Raw genomic sequence first — 15,650 nt, 5'->3', positions numbered from 1 at the left:
TATAATTGTTCTCACCTGTTTTTCTTAGCGACTACGAGACCAGATTAAGACATGGGTTGCATCCAATGAGATCAAAGACAAAAGGCAGCTAGTGGAGAACCGCAAGCTTATTGAAACGGTACAAACTTATCACAGTTCTCAAAGACTGTCCCAATTTTAATGAAAAAATAAAAGCACTGACCGTAGATTTAAATAATGACCTGTGAGTTATTAAAAGATATATTTCCCAAGACTGATCTTTCAACCCCTTAACCCGACACGGCCTTTTTCTCCTCAGCAAATGGAGCGCTTTAAGGTGGTTGAAAGAGAAACCAAGACAAAGGCCTACTCTAAAGAGGGGTTGGGCTTGGCTCAGAAAGTGGACCCAGCACAGAAAGAGAAGGAGGAAACGGAACAGTGGCTCACGGTACCAGAGGGCTCACAGAATAACCGTGGGGGATTGAAAAAAAAATTGAGCAGAATTCAAGCAGTGCAATAATGACATGATTTCTCTCCCTCTCAGAACACAATAGACACTTTGAACATGCAGGTGGACCAGTTTGAGAGTGAAGTTGAGTCCCTCTCTGTTCAAACACGAAAAAAGAAAGGAGACAAGGAGGTCGGCATTTCCGTTTTTCCATTTTCTCTCTTAATCGCTTTCACTTTTCATGCTTTTACTGTTATGCAAACACACACTGTTAGAGATCTCATAGTGTTTTTCAGGCAGTTTTGATCTATAGGATGCCGTTTGTGTTTGTTTCCAGAAGCAGGATCGCATTGAGGAGCTAAAGAGATTAATCGAGAGACACCGGTATCACATACGTATGCTTGAAACCATTTTGAGGATGTTGGATAATGATTCAATTCAGGTTGACGCTATCCATAAGATTAAAGATGATGTGGAATACTACATTGACTCTTCGCAAGACCCAGATTTTGAAGAGAACGAGTTCCTCTATGATGATCTGGATTTGGAGGACATACGTAAGTCTGTGTGTGTTGTGTGTCTGTGCTTGTTTTTATATCCTGGTAGGGACTAATGGAGATTTGTGTCACCGTGGGGACCAAAACTGAGGACCCATGGGTAAACATGCTTAAAAATCTTAAAGAATGAAGTATTTTGAACATGCAGATTTTTTCTTGTGGGGTTTGGTTTAGGGTTGGGTTTAGAGGTAGGGTTGGACTAGGTGGATAGAATATATACAGTTTTAAAGTAGAAACATCATTACGTAAAGTAGAGTGCCCACCGGGATATAGAAACGTGTGTGTGTGGAATAACATGATGGATGTTGTCTAATGAAATGGCTGGTTGTTGACTGACAGACAATACAAGTGTCACCATATAAGTCATCTCATATCTGACAGCAATATATATCACAATATTGTACCTTTTCACACCATTTTTGTAAATTAAATCAATAGTTTATATTGACCACATGTAAAGGACTATTGATTTTTTACATATTAAAAGTATGTATTTAGAAATGGACTCATTTGTACTTGATCAAATTTCTCAAATTTTTTTCTGAATTTAACTTTAGGGTAAATGTTTGATTTCAAAATGTAGAAATATAAAATAAAAATAGCAAAAAATAGATTTTTTTTTTCCGAAAACTAATTATTACAGGTGCAACATAAAAAAATAAAATAAATAAAATGCAAAGTTAGGCCTGTCACAATAATCAATATATCGACTTATCGCACAACACATGGAAATGATAATTTTCGATCATTTTTAGTGATGTAATATTTATCTCTTATACATAAACACCAATTTCAGCAACATTTTAGCAGATTGCACAACCTCTTTATCTCAATTGAAGGTGTTTGTATGGATAAAACACTATAGTATTTACTATAAATTACTATAGTATATTTTTATATGGGTGGCTGACAATTGAAAGTAGTTCTGGTAGCAGATATCACAGCCTCTGTTACGATTTACCTTGCACTTTTTTTGTTAACATTTATTATTATTTAATTGTTTAGGATATATCCATTATAACTTTCTAATTCCAATGTCTAATTATAATTATTTTAAATGACTATAATTAAATAAATGTTCTTAAGAATAAAATATTATTTGTTGTTTGGAAGAATGTACTTGCATTGTGATATTATCTTGGCATTGTGGCATTATATAATGAGTGGCATAAAATGGTCTTAAAATGACAATGGTATTGTTTATTGGAATATGTTTATGCAATATATCATACAACAAATATAAATATTGTGACAGGCCTGTCTGCATCCCTGTAATGGCATGTAATATTGAGCTCAAATAAATTATAAAAAATGAATTACTATAAACAATGTGTTTTGAGACATCACTAAAACTGTGAAATGATAGATAATTTATTTTGTCCATACAATATATGCCATCATATTACACAGCCCTGATGTTGATTGCATTTATTATTTTTTCTTTCTCATTAGCGGCAACCTTGATGGCAACATCTCCTCAGGGCCACATTGAAGATGAAATGTTTCTTCAGTCCAGCAGCACACCAACGTCCACCACTTCCTCTTCCCCCATCCCTCCATCTCCTGCTACAGGCACAACGGTAAACTGATTACATCTTTCCTTTAAAGCATTTGAATGGATTTTTATTGGCTCTAAGGCACATGGAAAAACTATACAATACCCCAGATATATTTTTAAGTTTATCACATTTTAATAAACATTCCAAACACTTGTGGGTTTAAGACTTCCCATAAATGTTAAAGTAATACCAAAACTTATAAAGAAAAATAAAGTTTTTTTGATCTTTTCCTTTAAGACTTTCAGAATGTCAGATTCTTTCATCAGATCTTAAACCTGTACCAAATAATATATATTTGAATCAATTTACTAGCACAGTGGGACAACTGCAGTAATAATAACTAAATTAAATCCATTCAATTGTAAATGAAATATTTTTTGAAAGGATTTATCAGACGTCTCTATAAAACATATTTTGTTGTATTGTGCTAAAAGTGTTTCTCCAGAAATATTAAGTTTAATCAAACATCCAAATGAAAAAATCTCATAGAATGTTTGTTAAAGTCATATGATGATATGTAATAATCTGGGCCAAATCATCTATGTCACAGGTGTCAAATCCAGTTCCTCGAAGGCCGCAGCTCTGCACAGTTTAGCTTTAACTCGATTTAAACACACCTGATCAAAATAATTATGTCCTTCAGCTTTGTTTGAACTTAGAGGTAAGTGTGTTGAAGCGGTGTTGGAACTAAACTGCGCCTTGCTTTGGCCCTCCAGGAACTGGATATGGCCCCTGTGATCTATGCTGATCAATAATGCAATATATTCTGGTAATGAATATGAACTGTTTGTTGATTGTGGCCATTTTAAAATACTGTGAGTTATTCTGTCCCTGAGCTTTGTCTTATTTACAAAGCACATTTTGCCTTTTATCTATTGGAGAAAATGTACGACAATGCATTTTTCTAACACTGCACATAGCTTTGAAAAAGATGTTTTTATAAAGCATATCTGGTCAACTGATGACACTTATCTAGCAATGTTATATAATTAATGTCAGTCATTTCCAACAATCTCTTTATGTTGTAATAAGTGCAATGTGCAATCAGTTTCATTCTTTGTGGTCATGCAGTGAATTGCAACCATACTGGAAAAATATGTTTAAAATTCTGTCTGAAGTGTACTTAATGAATCTGGAACCTGAGGCTAGTATTGGATTTTGAAGCAGAGGACAACTCTTGCAAAAGAAACCAAACACAAGAAATTTTATTTTGTATGTGTATTGCAAAAAGACTAATTTTACAAATGTTACACTTAATTTCACAATAAGTGACATTGTCCATTTTCAAAAAGATTTGGGAACAATTTAAACTGTTTTTGTATGTTAGATGGGTGGGAGGTAAGGTTTTGAGTTTCTTTTTGTAGTAAGCTAAATTCACTATAATACAGTACTTTCAAAAGAACTTTGATATATGGTTCATCTCTCTCTTGTAAGGATTTAGGCGGTACAGTATGTATGTAGGGTGTTTTCAATGAAAATGATAATAAAAGTTAAAAGTTAAAAAGAAATTAATGTCAGTAATTTACAGTATGAGAAAAAGTATTTTGTTATTTGAAACCTGTTATTAGGAGGACACACTTACGGTTGTGCATCTTTTTGACCTATTGACCCATAATTTAAGTTAAAATGATAAAGGATTCAGCAAGTATCATGCTGTTGAAATTTGATACTGTCACATACCTTGTGTTTCTTAATAATTGGAGCTTGTTGTCACTTATTGCTCATTACTGTTGTATGTTAAAAACATAGAGAAAATACATCATTCATAATCCCTCAGAATCTTCAGTTATGCTTTCTTGTATTTTATTGACCTTTTGCCACAGAATTCATGCTTACTATATAAACTGTGTGTCAATCTTTTTACTCAGGAGATTTTAGAGGATAAGAGAGGTCGATCGACAGACAGTGAAGTCAGCCAGGTGAGACATCGCTATCAGATTTGAATGTTTAAAAAGCACTAGAAATCTAATAACATAGCTTCAGCAGATGTATTTTGAAAAACTTCATTGATCCACTTCAAGTGCAGACTACTGTATAACGTAGGGGATAGGTTGTTCAGATCACTTTTTATAGTGATTTTTCCATTTAACTTGAAATGTTCATTGAGATTGCATGGATCCAAGTAACCAGAATCTGAATTTACTGATAGTTTTGTTTATGATCCTTTTGCATGGATGTTAGGGCTGCAGGATTCTGGCTAAAATGAGAATCACAATTATTATTTTTTTTTTTTTTGTTTAAAATGAAGATCATGATTTTCTTACATTTCTGTAGATGTAAAATAAAAGTTAATATGAGTATTATTATTGTTTTTCCTCAGATATCTGGGAAAACAACAATAATAATATTAGGCCTATGTGTAGGTCCACTGTTGTTTAAAATGCTACATTTTGTATAGACTTTAATTGGTGGACTTTAACAGTTTAAATTTGTCCTGATCATTAATACACAGTAAAGTGATTAAGTCAACTATTGATAATTCTAAAGTTGAATTGTTATGTTTGAGACATATGCTTGCAATCTATCATTGAGAACGTGATCTTTTATTGGTTGATCGTACAGCTCTAATGTGTTTAGTTATATTATATTCTTACTTTGTGGCTTTCCTCTAGTCTCCTGTGAAGAATGGCAACCCGTCTCTGTCGTCCTTCTCATCATCCGCCTCCTCGGGCTCCTCCTCATCCTCTTCTTCACTGGTTTCTATGGCTACTGTTGTTGGGGGCTGCACGGCAGTCTCCGGGGGCAGCAGCCTACTGGCAAGCTTCAGCAGTGCGGTGCAGCAACATCCACCACAGTCTCAACAGCAAACACAGGTCAAACTGTCCTCCACGTCTATACCCTCCAACAACACACCCAGCCCACCCAGCCACCCCACATTACCGGCCTCCACTGCTTCCTCTCTGCCCAGTTCCAGCACACCTGGCCCAATTACTTCCAACTCCCTGTCCCAGGCTTCATCAGTTCCTGGGGTGGAGAGCTCAAGACTCGGCCTGGGAAAGGGTGGGGTGACGGTAACCAGCAGCAGTAGTGTGTCTCAGATGCCAGGTTTGGGCCTGACGAGCTTGTCCAGTTCTCTTAACACCATGGCAGGGCTTCTCTCAGGCTCAACCCCTGCCCCTTACGCCCAGGCGGCAGCTGGGGGAACAACGGGTGGTGCCTCTAGTGGTCCTGTGGGCAGCGGCAGTAGTAGTTCTGGCATATCTATACCGAGCGGAGTTGTAGGGGGGGCTAACACAGGGGCGACTAGTAATGGTACGGGTACAGGAGCCAGTATAGGCCTGCTAGGGTCCAGTCCAGGTCATGGAACCCTGACTGGAGGGATTCTGAATCTGGTGCAAGGGCAGTCAGCTCTTCAGGGGTCCACGCAGGTGCCTGTGAGCCCTGTGGGAACAGCACCTGGAGGAGGAACTGTAGAGAGTGGATTGGGTGGGAATGGAAGCAGTTCTGGTGTGAGTGGAGGAGTTGGGACTAATGTAGCGCCTGCAAGACCCCCCAGCGGCCTCAAACAAAATGGAGCAACCAGTGAGTCCTTTTTAAGCCTGGGTAATCATCATCATCATTATCTACATCTGTTTACCAGTTTTTATTTTTTATTTATTGATTTGGAGCACATGTTTAACTGAAGGTTAATGCTGTATTTTTCTCCGTTGAAATTTAAAAAATGTTATATTTACGTGGGGTAGTAATAATGGTAAAAACAAAATTATAAAATAATATTAAATGAAAATTGTTATTGATGATTATAAATAATAAAAGCAGAAATTAATTAATAATAAAAACAAAAAATAGAACTAGTGAGAAAATAAAATTTATATGCATTTATTCATTAGGAAAAATACAAAAATAATAAAAAGTAATTATATTTTGAAATGCTATCAAAAATAAATAATTGGTTATTATTATTATTGATAAAACCAAAAATTACTTTTTAAAAAAGAAAAAAAAAACTATTTTAAAAAGGTGTCTTTAAAAAAAAAAAAAAAAAGAAATAATAAAAAATAAAAATAAATGATTATACTAGGAAAGCTCATAAAAACCAATTCACTGTTAACTGAATGGGTGCGTTTTTAACCGATTTATGGTATCAGTTAAATGATAAAAAAATAATAATTATATATATATATATATATATATATATATATATATATATATGGCTGTATATCGGCACTGGTGGGAGGAGTGCATTGGCATGAGGCCGCTGGCTGGGTGCCTTAGTGCCCCCACCAGTGCCGATATACAGCTATATCGCACTGCTACGAGTCTGCCTCTTTACCTTTTGTGTATTACTCCACCCACATACAGCCAGCAAAAAGCAGACACTACAGATCTAAAGTTTAAAAGATGCTTGCTCAGCTGTTTAACTTTCAGCTTATGATTTGAATCCAACGCGGAAGAAAGTAGTTCCTCATACAAAAGGGTTTTTGAGACTCTCCATGTTTGATTTTGTTTTTATATACACAATTATGCCGTCAAACTGTTGTATAAACGCAATATCACACTCGTAAGGCACGAGGCCGCACGCACGCCTTCCACCAGTGCCGATATACAGCCATATCGCACTGCTACTCGTGTGATATTTCTTATATATATGTGTGTGTGTGTGTGTGTATATATATATATATATATATATATATATATATATATATATATATATATATATATATATATATTATTATTTTTTTTTTTTTTTCATTGGCTGCATAAATGTGCAACACATATTTGTTAACTCGCGGGACAGCAACATGTGCAACCACATGTGCCTACAGACATATTTTGCCAAAGAAGCAAAATGAAAGAAGCATAAGCCTATATACAGACAAGTTGATGCCTCTGTCCTATATCCGTGTCATTAAAACTTCAGTTTATTTGCACAATTAAAAGAAGAAGCCGCAAAACGAATCGTTTTAAAATGTGTGCTGCTTTGGAAACAAGCCGGCCACAAGTCGGAGAATCTGGAATTTTTCTTCATCAGAGCACGCTCCGGCAGCGCTCATAAACAACAAATAGGCTATAGTTGTGATGATTTAGTGTACAACCAACAAAACCACCGTTTTTCCAATAGGAATTGCAGTTAAAACAGTTTTTATAATTTTTTTAAAAATTGCATACATAACCTACGAATCAAACAAATCCAATGATTTTCTTGATTTTTGCATAACGATAACTCTGCACCTAACTGAGGCTTTCATTTCATAGCTTAAAAACATTTCTATGCTGTTGGAAACACTGCAGGTGCGTGAAGATTATCTGATTTTGTTTGTACAGGTTACAGTGCTGTGGTTGCAGACAACACGCCAGATTCCTCACTCAGTAGTGCTAGCCAATCACAAAACAGCCATTCCTCATCCTCAAGCTCATCAACCAATCAGACGTGAGTAAACATCCACATATTCCACTAAATAAAACCATATTAAGGTTGATTGATGGTTGCCATCTTTCTCTCTCCTTCTCTCTCCATCTTCCTGCGTATTATAGTCTGGATAATGGCCCCAGTTTATTGAGCTCTATCACTCTGCCCCCCTCCTCCCCATCACCTGCTTTCACTGACAGCACACCTGGTGGTGGGAGTCTCCTAAATGGCCCACACTCCTACACACCCAACACTGAGGCCATCAAGGTGTGTTTTTCAATCATTCACGTTACCAGTGGTGCAGAACTGACTCACTTTCAGTTTCACTAAAGTCACACCCGTCAGATTTGCTGAAATTAGTATCCCATAGTTTTAAAATGCTTTTTCCTCTATCGTTCCATATGGTTTCTCGCAGGCTCCGGAACCTCCAAGCTCTCTGAAAGCTATGGCAGAGCGAGCTGCACTGGGATTGGCACTGGATGGAGAAATCCCATCACTACACCTCACAGATCGAGGTATGTTCCACACCAGACAGTTTAATGCAGAGAAAGGCTGGTTTAACAATGAGAAGATGCAGCTCATTTCATCATGCTTGATTGAGCCACCTCACACCTCACACCTCATCCATCATTACATGAAGCTAATGATAAAAATGACTCAGTCTGATGGTTTAGTGTGCCAGATTTAAGTTATGTAATATAAATCAAAATACCATCTTCTAGATTCCTTAGAGCTCTTCTCGGGCTCTTCAGCACCTCCGGGACCCACAACAGCCCCTCAACCTGCTGTGTCAGAGGTCAGCCTGCCGCCGTCTTTAGGGGCCTGTCCACTGGGCCCCACACCCCTCACAAAAGAGCAGCTTTATCAACAGGCGATGCAGGAGGCAGCCTGGACACACATGCCTCACCCGTCCGATTCAGAGAGAATCAGGTATGCATACTATGGACTAGTCGTTTTCTTGAGAGTGATAAAATTATACAAATGACAGCCAGTCAGAATTCACCATGATTTAAAAAGCTCAAAAAGTATAATGGAGAGAAGTTATGTAAAAGTTTATAAGCACTGTTTGTTTACAGAAATAATTTAATCTTCATTATGTAATCTTCAATGGTTAGTAAAAGTGTTTTACCATATAACCAAGACCCTTTAACAAAAACCTAGGGTTCTTTGTCCAACATGAAAATGTACTTTTGATGCGTTGATAACCCCGGGGAAGCTGTATGATAAAGCTCCTGAGCTGCCATGTATTACAAGTAGGGCTGTACAATTAATCGAAATTCTGTTTTGGTTTCTTACGGTTATGAAAAAACAATAACCGTGATAAAACGATTATCGCTTTATCGATAAACGATTTATCGATAAACGATTATCTACCGCCCCCATTCTAGGTCAGTTTCTTGTAAAAATGACTAAAAGCATGTACTGTAATGTGACTTTTGCAGCATGGGATGTGTATCATACATTTGAATCATTAATGTTTTTAAAAGCATGAAAGAGATTGCATGCTGTTGTGTGCGAGTGTGTGTGCACGCCCCCAGATCTCGAACTGAGGACCAGGGGGCACTTTCGTTCATTTTTCGTTAATTTGTGTTCTTTTTATACAAGAGAAAAAAGGGCATGTGCGCTGCATGAGTTTAGTTCTATCTGTGCACATGCCTGGAGCACATACATCTAAAGTCATTTTAATGTGAGCGCTTTAATGGTCAAATACATGCAAATTTGTGTCAAAACGCAGCGATTATTCATATAAACCCTGATTTGGTGATATAATAAACAAACAAGTTGAGAATCAAAAGACAAGTGAAAGTGAAAGCATAAATTTGTACTGTTTGACTTGTACTGCTCTTGAAGTGACAGCGCGCAATATTCCTGCTGCTGACAGTTTTAATTATTAAATCAAACAAAAGGACAAAATCACTCACTGCTCTTGACTGAAGGACTTTTGTAGCTGTAATTAAAGTTTTTCTATAACTGTGAAGATACTTAAAGCAGAGTTTGTTTCAGAATTTTATTCTATTGTATTTATTTCCCTTATTCACAGGGAGGAAAATAACTAAATATATATAGCTGAAGTCAGAATTATTAGCGGCCCTTTTATATTTTTCCTTCAGTTTCTGTTTAAGGGAAATATTTATTTAAACACATTTATAAACATATTAGATTTAATAAGACATTCTAATGACTGGATTTCATTCATCTTTGCCTTGACTACATAATATAGTACTACATATTTTTCAAGATACAAGCGTTCAGCTTGAAGTGCGATTTAAAGGCTTAATTAGGGTAATTGGGCAAGTCATTGTATAACAGTAGTTTCTTCTGCAGACAATCAAAACATATATTGCCTAAAGGAAATAATAATATTGATCTTAAAATAGGTTTAAAAATATTAAAAACTGCTTTTATTTTTGCCAAAATTAAACAAATAAGACTTTCTCCAGAAGAAAAAAAATTATTGGAAAAACTGTGAAAATGTCCTTGCTCTGTTAATCATCGTTTGGGAAATATTTGAAAAAGAAAAAAAAAAATCACAGGACTGCTAATAATTTTGACTTCCACTGTATATTGTTTTGAATAATCGTGATTACAATTATGACAAAAATAATTATGATGATGATTTTTCCCGTAATCAAGCAGCCCTAATAGCAAGTGTGTTTTTGTTTTTAAATGCATACATTTTTGTTATATATACAGGCCTGCCATTCACACTACTCTGTATTCTTTGACCCAGAAAAAAACTAAGTGCTTTGAAAATGCAAAAGACTCCATTTTAGTTTTGAAATGCCAGTGTTCTGTTTCTGTATAGACACACTGACATTCAGACTATTAAAAACTTTGCTTTCTTACTGGTCTCATATCGTTCCTGGTTCATTTAACTCTTCCAATATCACCATAAAACAACCGGTAGACTGCAAGTAGGCAGTTCAGCAAAATGTGAACAGACCTAGTTAGTGTGAATGGCCAAGTATCAAGTTTTTTAGGCTGTATGGTGTGGACAAAAACCGTTTGTTCTGAAATGCAGTAAAAATGGCAGCCTAGTCGAGGAGCATTTTCATTCTAAAATGTGAATGTAGCCCCAATGCCTGCTGCAGAAATTGTTCCACAAACCATGATGCTTCTCCAACTTCTTTACACACTTTGGGGTTTCCTCAGTTTGAAGACGCAATGTTTCCTATTATACATGCATAAATTACACTTGTTTGTATAAATGAAGGGTTCTTTGGACCAGTACTCTGTCCACACAACATGCTCCTCAGGTTAGTCTAGCTGGGTTCAAGTCTTACATTTCAAAAACAGAATTTTTAGGCCTTAAAATAGTTAAATTCCCTGAAATATTGTCTTATAGGCCTTAAATCATTTTTAATTGATCTAAATTTTTCTTTATGTAAAGCAACTCAATCGATCCAACACTCGTTCAATCAACAACAATATATCTCAATAAAACTTTTGGCAAAACTATATTTATAACTGAGATTAAATACGCTGTATGTCTAGATTCTTACCGTGTTCAGAACTAAACTGCGGAGCAATTCCAGCTGTTGAATCAATTGCCCATTAATGTTCTCTGCATGATTCTTTCTGCTTGGTCATTTGTCACGGCCAACCAGCATTTTGAGGGAGACTTTAATGAGTTATAGACTTACATTATTTGTAAAGATGCAATAGTCTAAGAATTTTTTATAGACAAATGCAATATTCTAGAAAGATTTGAAATCCCATCTTCCCTTGCTATGACTCGCCTTCATCTGGTCAACCTGCTGCCGGAGAGTTTCAGTCACTCTAAAGCATCTTACCTTATTGTAAAACCTATAACATGAGGCTTTCAGTTCAAGAGTGTTTGTCTGATAATTAAGGAAATGACTATCAGCTGCTGGATTAACACCCGTGACTGTGAGGAATCTGAAAGTGTGCTCTAGTTTTCATCTGTGTTCTTTTTCAAATGCCTCATTTAAGCTATTTATACTTTGCTTTAGTGAATTATGCTGAAAACTGCTCAAACTCTGAGCTTGACATTTTCCGTCTTTGGTTTGATCTCCGCTGTTTGAGAATGTTATTGCCTGTGTTGTGGACCGTTGTATTCTTGTATACATGTTTAAAAGTTACTCCTCCAGCCATAGATTAAAGCCTTAATATGGCATAAATCTTTCCCTTTTGTTTATCAATGTGCAGGCAGTACCTGATGAGAAACCCTTGTCCTACTCCGCCATTCCACCACCAGATGCCCCCACATCATTCAGACTCTATTGAGTTCTACCAGAGATTGTCCACAGAAACGCTCTTCTTCATATTCTACTACCTGGAGGTGTGTGTGTTTGCGTGTTATGTTTACTGACCATGCCTATTGAATGTTTCAGTCTTCCAACTCCTTCCTCTGTGTTGTATTCTTTCTGTCAGGGCACAAAGGCACAGTATCTGTCAGCAAAAGCACTGAAGAAGCAATCGTGGAGGTTCCACACCAAATACATGATGTGGTTTCAGCGGCACGAGGAACCCAAGACCATCACTGATGAGTTTGAACAGGTAAAAAACAGATTTGGGATGACTTCACACTTCAAATGCTCCATGTGGAGCACCCTGTCATGGCTGACAAACGATAACCTGTAAACAAATAAAGCAATAATTAAATACTTTACAAATCAGTAGTGCTATAATGATACTTCTATCAGTCATTTTTATAGTAAATATGCACAGCTACGCACAAAGCAGGTGTCGTGGGTCACGTAAATCAGCCTTCAAGTGCACGCAGCATTCTCACCGTCGCATAGCCTTCGTCATGGCTGATGCTGTCAATGACATGCACCTCTCAAAAAATTTTACTACACATGACAACGACACGTAGCACAAGCTCATTGATTAATCTGCTTGGTAGCCGTGACCAGTGTGGGCGGGATCAAGAGCTGCACAACTCGTTGGAGCAAGTGTTTACAAGTGTGGAGTTGTGAAGGAGCTCTAGATGGAAACTGTTGTTTTGTATTTATCTTATGATTAAAGTTGATGCACGCCTGCCAGTTCCCACCTTAAAATGAGTGAGTTTTAGCTACTTGTACATTAAAGTAACATTCAGAAAAAACAAAACACCCATGAAGAAACACGAGACAGAGGAACATAAAAACTTCACTGCCAGCTAGCGTTTCGGAAGTGCTATTCCAGAGCAACACAAACCACACCTAAATGCACGACTATGCGCAAGGCAGCTGCCACGGGTCACGCGGACCAGTCGACGCAGAAGTATAAACCATTAAGATCGTTAAATAGTAATACTGTGAAATAATATTTGATCTGAAACCATGTGGTTTTTAAAGTATTGTTTCTGTTATGCAAAGATACATTTTTACATGATCCTTCATAAATGATTCCTATATGCTAATTTTTAAAGATTATTATTGATGCCGAAAACAGATGTATAACATTTGTGGGTACTCTTTTTTTTTTTTTTTTTTTTTTTTTCTTTTTTTTCATGGTTTTTCGATTAATAGAAATTTCGTAGTTATTTCAAAAGCTGCCTCATGTTTTAATCAATTAAATCCTCCTTACTGAATAAAAGTATTAATTTCCTTGTAGGGCTGCACAGTTTATCGTTTCAGCATTATTATCGCCATGTGCTCATTCGCAATAGTCACATCGTGAGCATACACAATGTTTAATCTGGATTATAAATATCATTTCGCAAGTGTTTTTTGAGGCCAGGTCAGGGTTTTAAGAGCAACCAGGCCTAAGAAATTGTAGGGTTTGTAACTTTGACAAATTAATAGCGATTGAATTGTTTATAAAACAAAGACTACACAGTATTCTTTTACATTTGATTACTTAATTACTGTACACCTGAATTCAGTTCTACTCATCGAAAAACAATCAAACACTTTATTTCATTGTTATCTTTTTTTGTACTTAATTTATCTACGCTTGTAGATCTAAAATGATCAATTCTTTTTTAAATAGTAATCCTACTCTTCTAGTGAAATTGTATTCATGTCGCAATATATATTAAAGCAGAATAAATAAAAAAATCGCAATGTTAGATTTTTCCAAAATTGTGCAGTCCTAATTCCTAGTGTATGCATATAGTATGTGTATACGCTTTTACTTTGTAGAAATATTCCCCTTTTAACATTTTCCTTCTGTTTGTAGGGCACGTACATTTACTTTGACTATGAAAAGTGGGGCCAGAGAAAAAAGGAAGGATTTACTTTCGAGTACAGATACCTGGAGGACCGAGACCTGCAGTGACTGACGGAAAGAGAGAGCGAACGCTACGACACTGAAACCGCTGCTGTTGACATTCCGAGATGAACTCCATGTCGTGGTTAAAGTTGGATGTGAAGTTGGCCTTTTTCTTTAAAAGAGAGAGAAAGAGTGGGGGGTCGAGTGCCTGTTTACACGCAAACATTTGAACCTCCTTTATTGTTGAGTCTTTATCCCCTTCATTTCTGTTCTAACCGAGACACCCCCGCCTAGCCGAGCAACAGAAACACAAAGGAAATGATTTGGTTTAGAATGCCACAGACAAAACATATTTGCTCGTAGTTTGTGTTTGGTGGAGTGCTGCATTAGCGAGTCTTATCCTCTTAGATGACATATACTGACTATGATATGAACCGGCACTAAGCGCGATATCCTAAGCATCGATTTGGTTGTTCTTAGTTCATTGAGCCCCTCTGGGAGTGTTTAGGCACTGTGACTTTGCCTTGCGAGATAAACGTGTCGACCATTAAATTGCTATGCAATTGAATTCCTCTCGACCTCCCTTCCTTTATCATTACCTAAATGTGGGTTTGCTAAAGCGCGAAATACAGTTGGCGTTGATAGGTTAATGTTCTGTAGCATCTTCTCTTACATGTGTTCCCAAGCAAGATGGGTTGAAGTGTTTAGCCTTCAAAAGTGGCGTGTGATTATTTGTCTGTTAAACATGGCATGAGTGATCTCACTTCAAAAAAAATATCTAATAATAAAAAGACAAAGATTAAAATATGTACAAGTTTTAAAAAAAAGACGAAGAAATACCTTATTTTTCTTTTTTTCAGTGTCCTCTAGGTTGTCCATGGCTCAATATTTTTTGTGTGTGCATGTAAAGTAAACAGAAAAACAACGAAAACCTTCTCCAAAGTTTCCTCAGTTAGTCACATCTTGAAATTATTCTCACATTACTCTGCTGGACAGTTTCCCTCAATAATACCCACAGCAAAATATATAAATATATAGATATATATAGATATATATCATTGTTCTGTTACTCCAGCTTTTTCGAAACACCCCACCTACATTGTGACACGATCCCAAGCGAGTTTCCATTCATTTCAGTTTCCTCTATTGTTTGGGGAGAACGACGGGCTCGACCAACACATGAATATATTGATGTGATGAGATGGGAAAGTATTTTTGATGCACAGGGCAGCTGATCGCATTTGTTTCTTTTCTCTCTGATAATTGAACGCCGTCATCCTTGCCTTTTTGACGTGGACAGGACAGCATGCGATTGTGACGTCGCTTCGTAGGTTGAGAGGAAACAAATAACAGAGTTGTACAATTTCAATAAAATACTTTTGTGATGCAGTGTCTGTTCTTGTTTTCTCCCTCAACTGTAAACCAACATGCAGTGCCTGGAGTTTCTGTATGTAATGTAACTGTGTAATATAACAGATGAACTATTTGTTATAATGCTATCATTTCAACTTTATCTCGTGAGGGGTGAACAATCGATTCAGTATATTGAACTGTGCTTTATATACTAAGACCAGGGCTTAGCATGCCAAATGAGGGTGGACAGACACCACCACTAG

The 15,650-nt window shown here is 36.7% G+C and overlaps 1 protein-coding gene across 4 annotated transcripts in view; it reads left to right on the top strand.

Annotated features, from left to right (window-relative positions):
• The window catches only part of cnot3a (CCR4-NOT transcription complex, subunit 3a), a 17,015-nt gene extending 1,591 nt beyond the window's left edge, over positions 1–15,424 (top strand). The window contains exons 5-18 of one of the 4 annotated variants that reach the window (XM_073924902.1): positions 29–118; positions 278–406; positions 503–598; positions 750–963; positions 2,416–2,543; positions 4,391–4,441; positions 5,135–6,044; positions 7,788–7,893; positions 7,998–8,139; positions 8,288–8,387; positions 8,595–8,802; positions 12,043–12,175; positions 12,268–12,393; positions 14,002–15,424. In XM_073924902.1, the coding sequence (XP_073781003.1) occupies positions 29–118; positions 278–406; positions 503–598; positions 750–963; positions 2,416–2,543; positions 4,391–4,441; positions 5,135–6,044; positions 7,788–7,893; positions 7,998–8,139; positions 8,288–8,387; positions 8,595–8,802; positions 12,043–12,175; positions 12,268–12,393; positions 14,002–14,100 (2,532 nt within the window). In that variant the 3' untranslated portion in view covers positions 14,101–15,424. 4 annotated transcript variants of the gene reach the window in all.
• The last annotated feature ends 226 nt before the right edge of the window (positions 15,425–15,650 follow it).

The sequence above is a fragment of the Danio rerio genome, chromosome 16, assembly GCF_049306965.1.
Source record: "Danio rerio strain Tuebingen ecotype United States chromosome 16, GRCz12tu, whole genome shotgun sequence".
In the NCBI taxonomy this organism is placed as follows: domain Eukaryota; kingdom Metazoa; phylum Chordata; class Actinopteri; order Cypriniformes; family Danionidae; genus Danio; species Danio rerio.
This window is presented reverse-complemented; position numbering and strand designations above follow the sequence as displayed.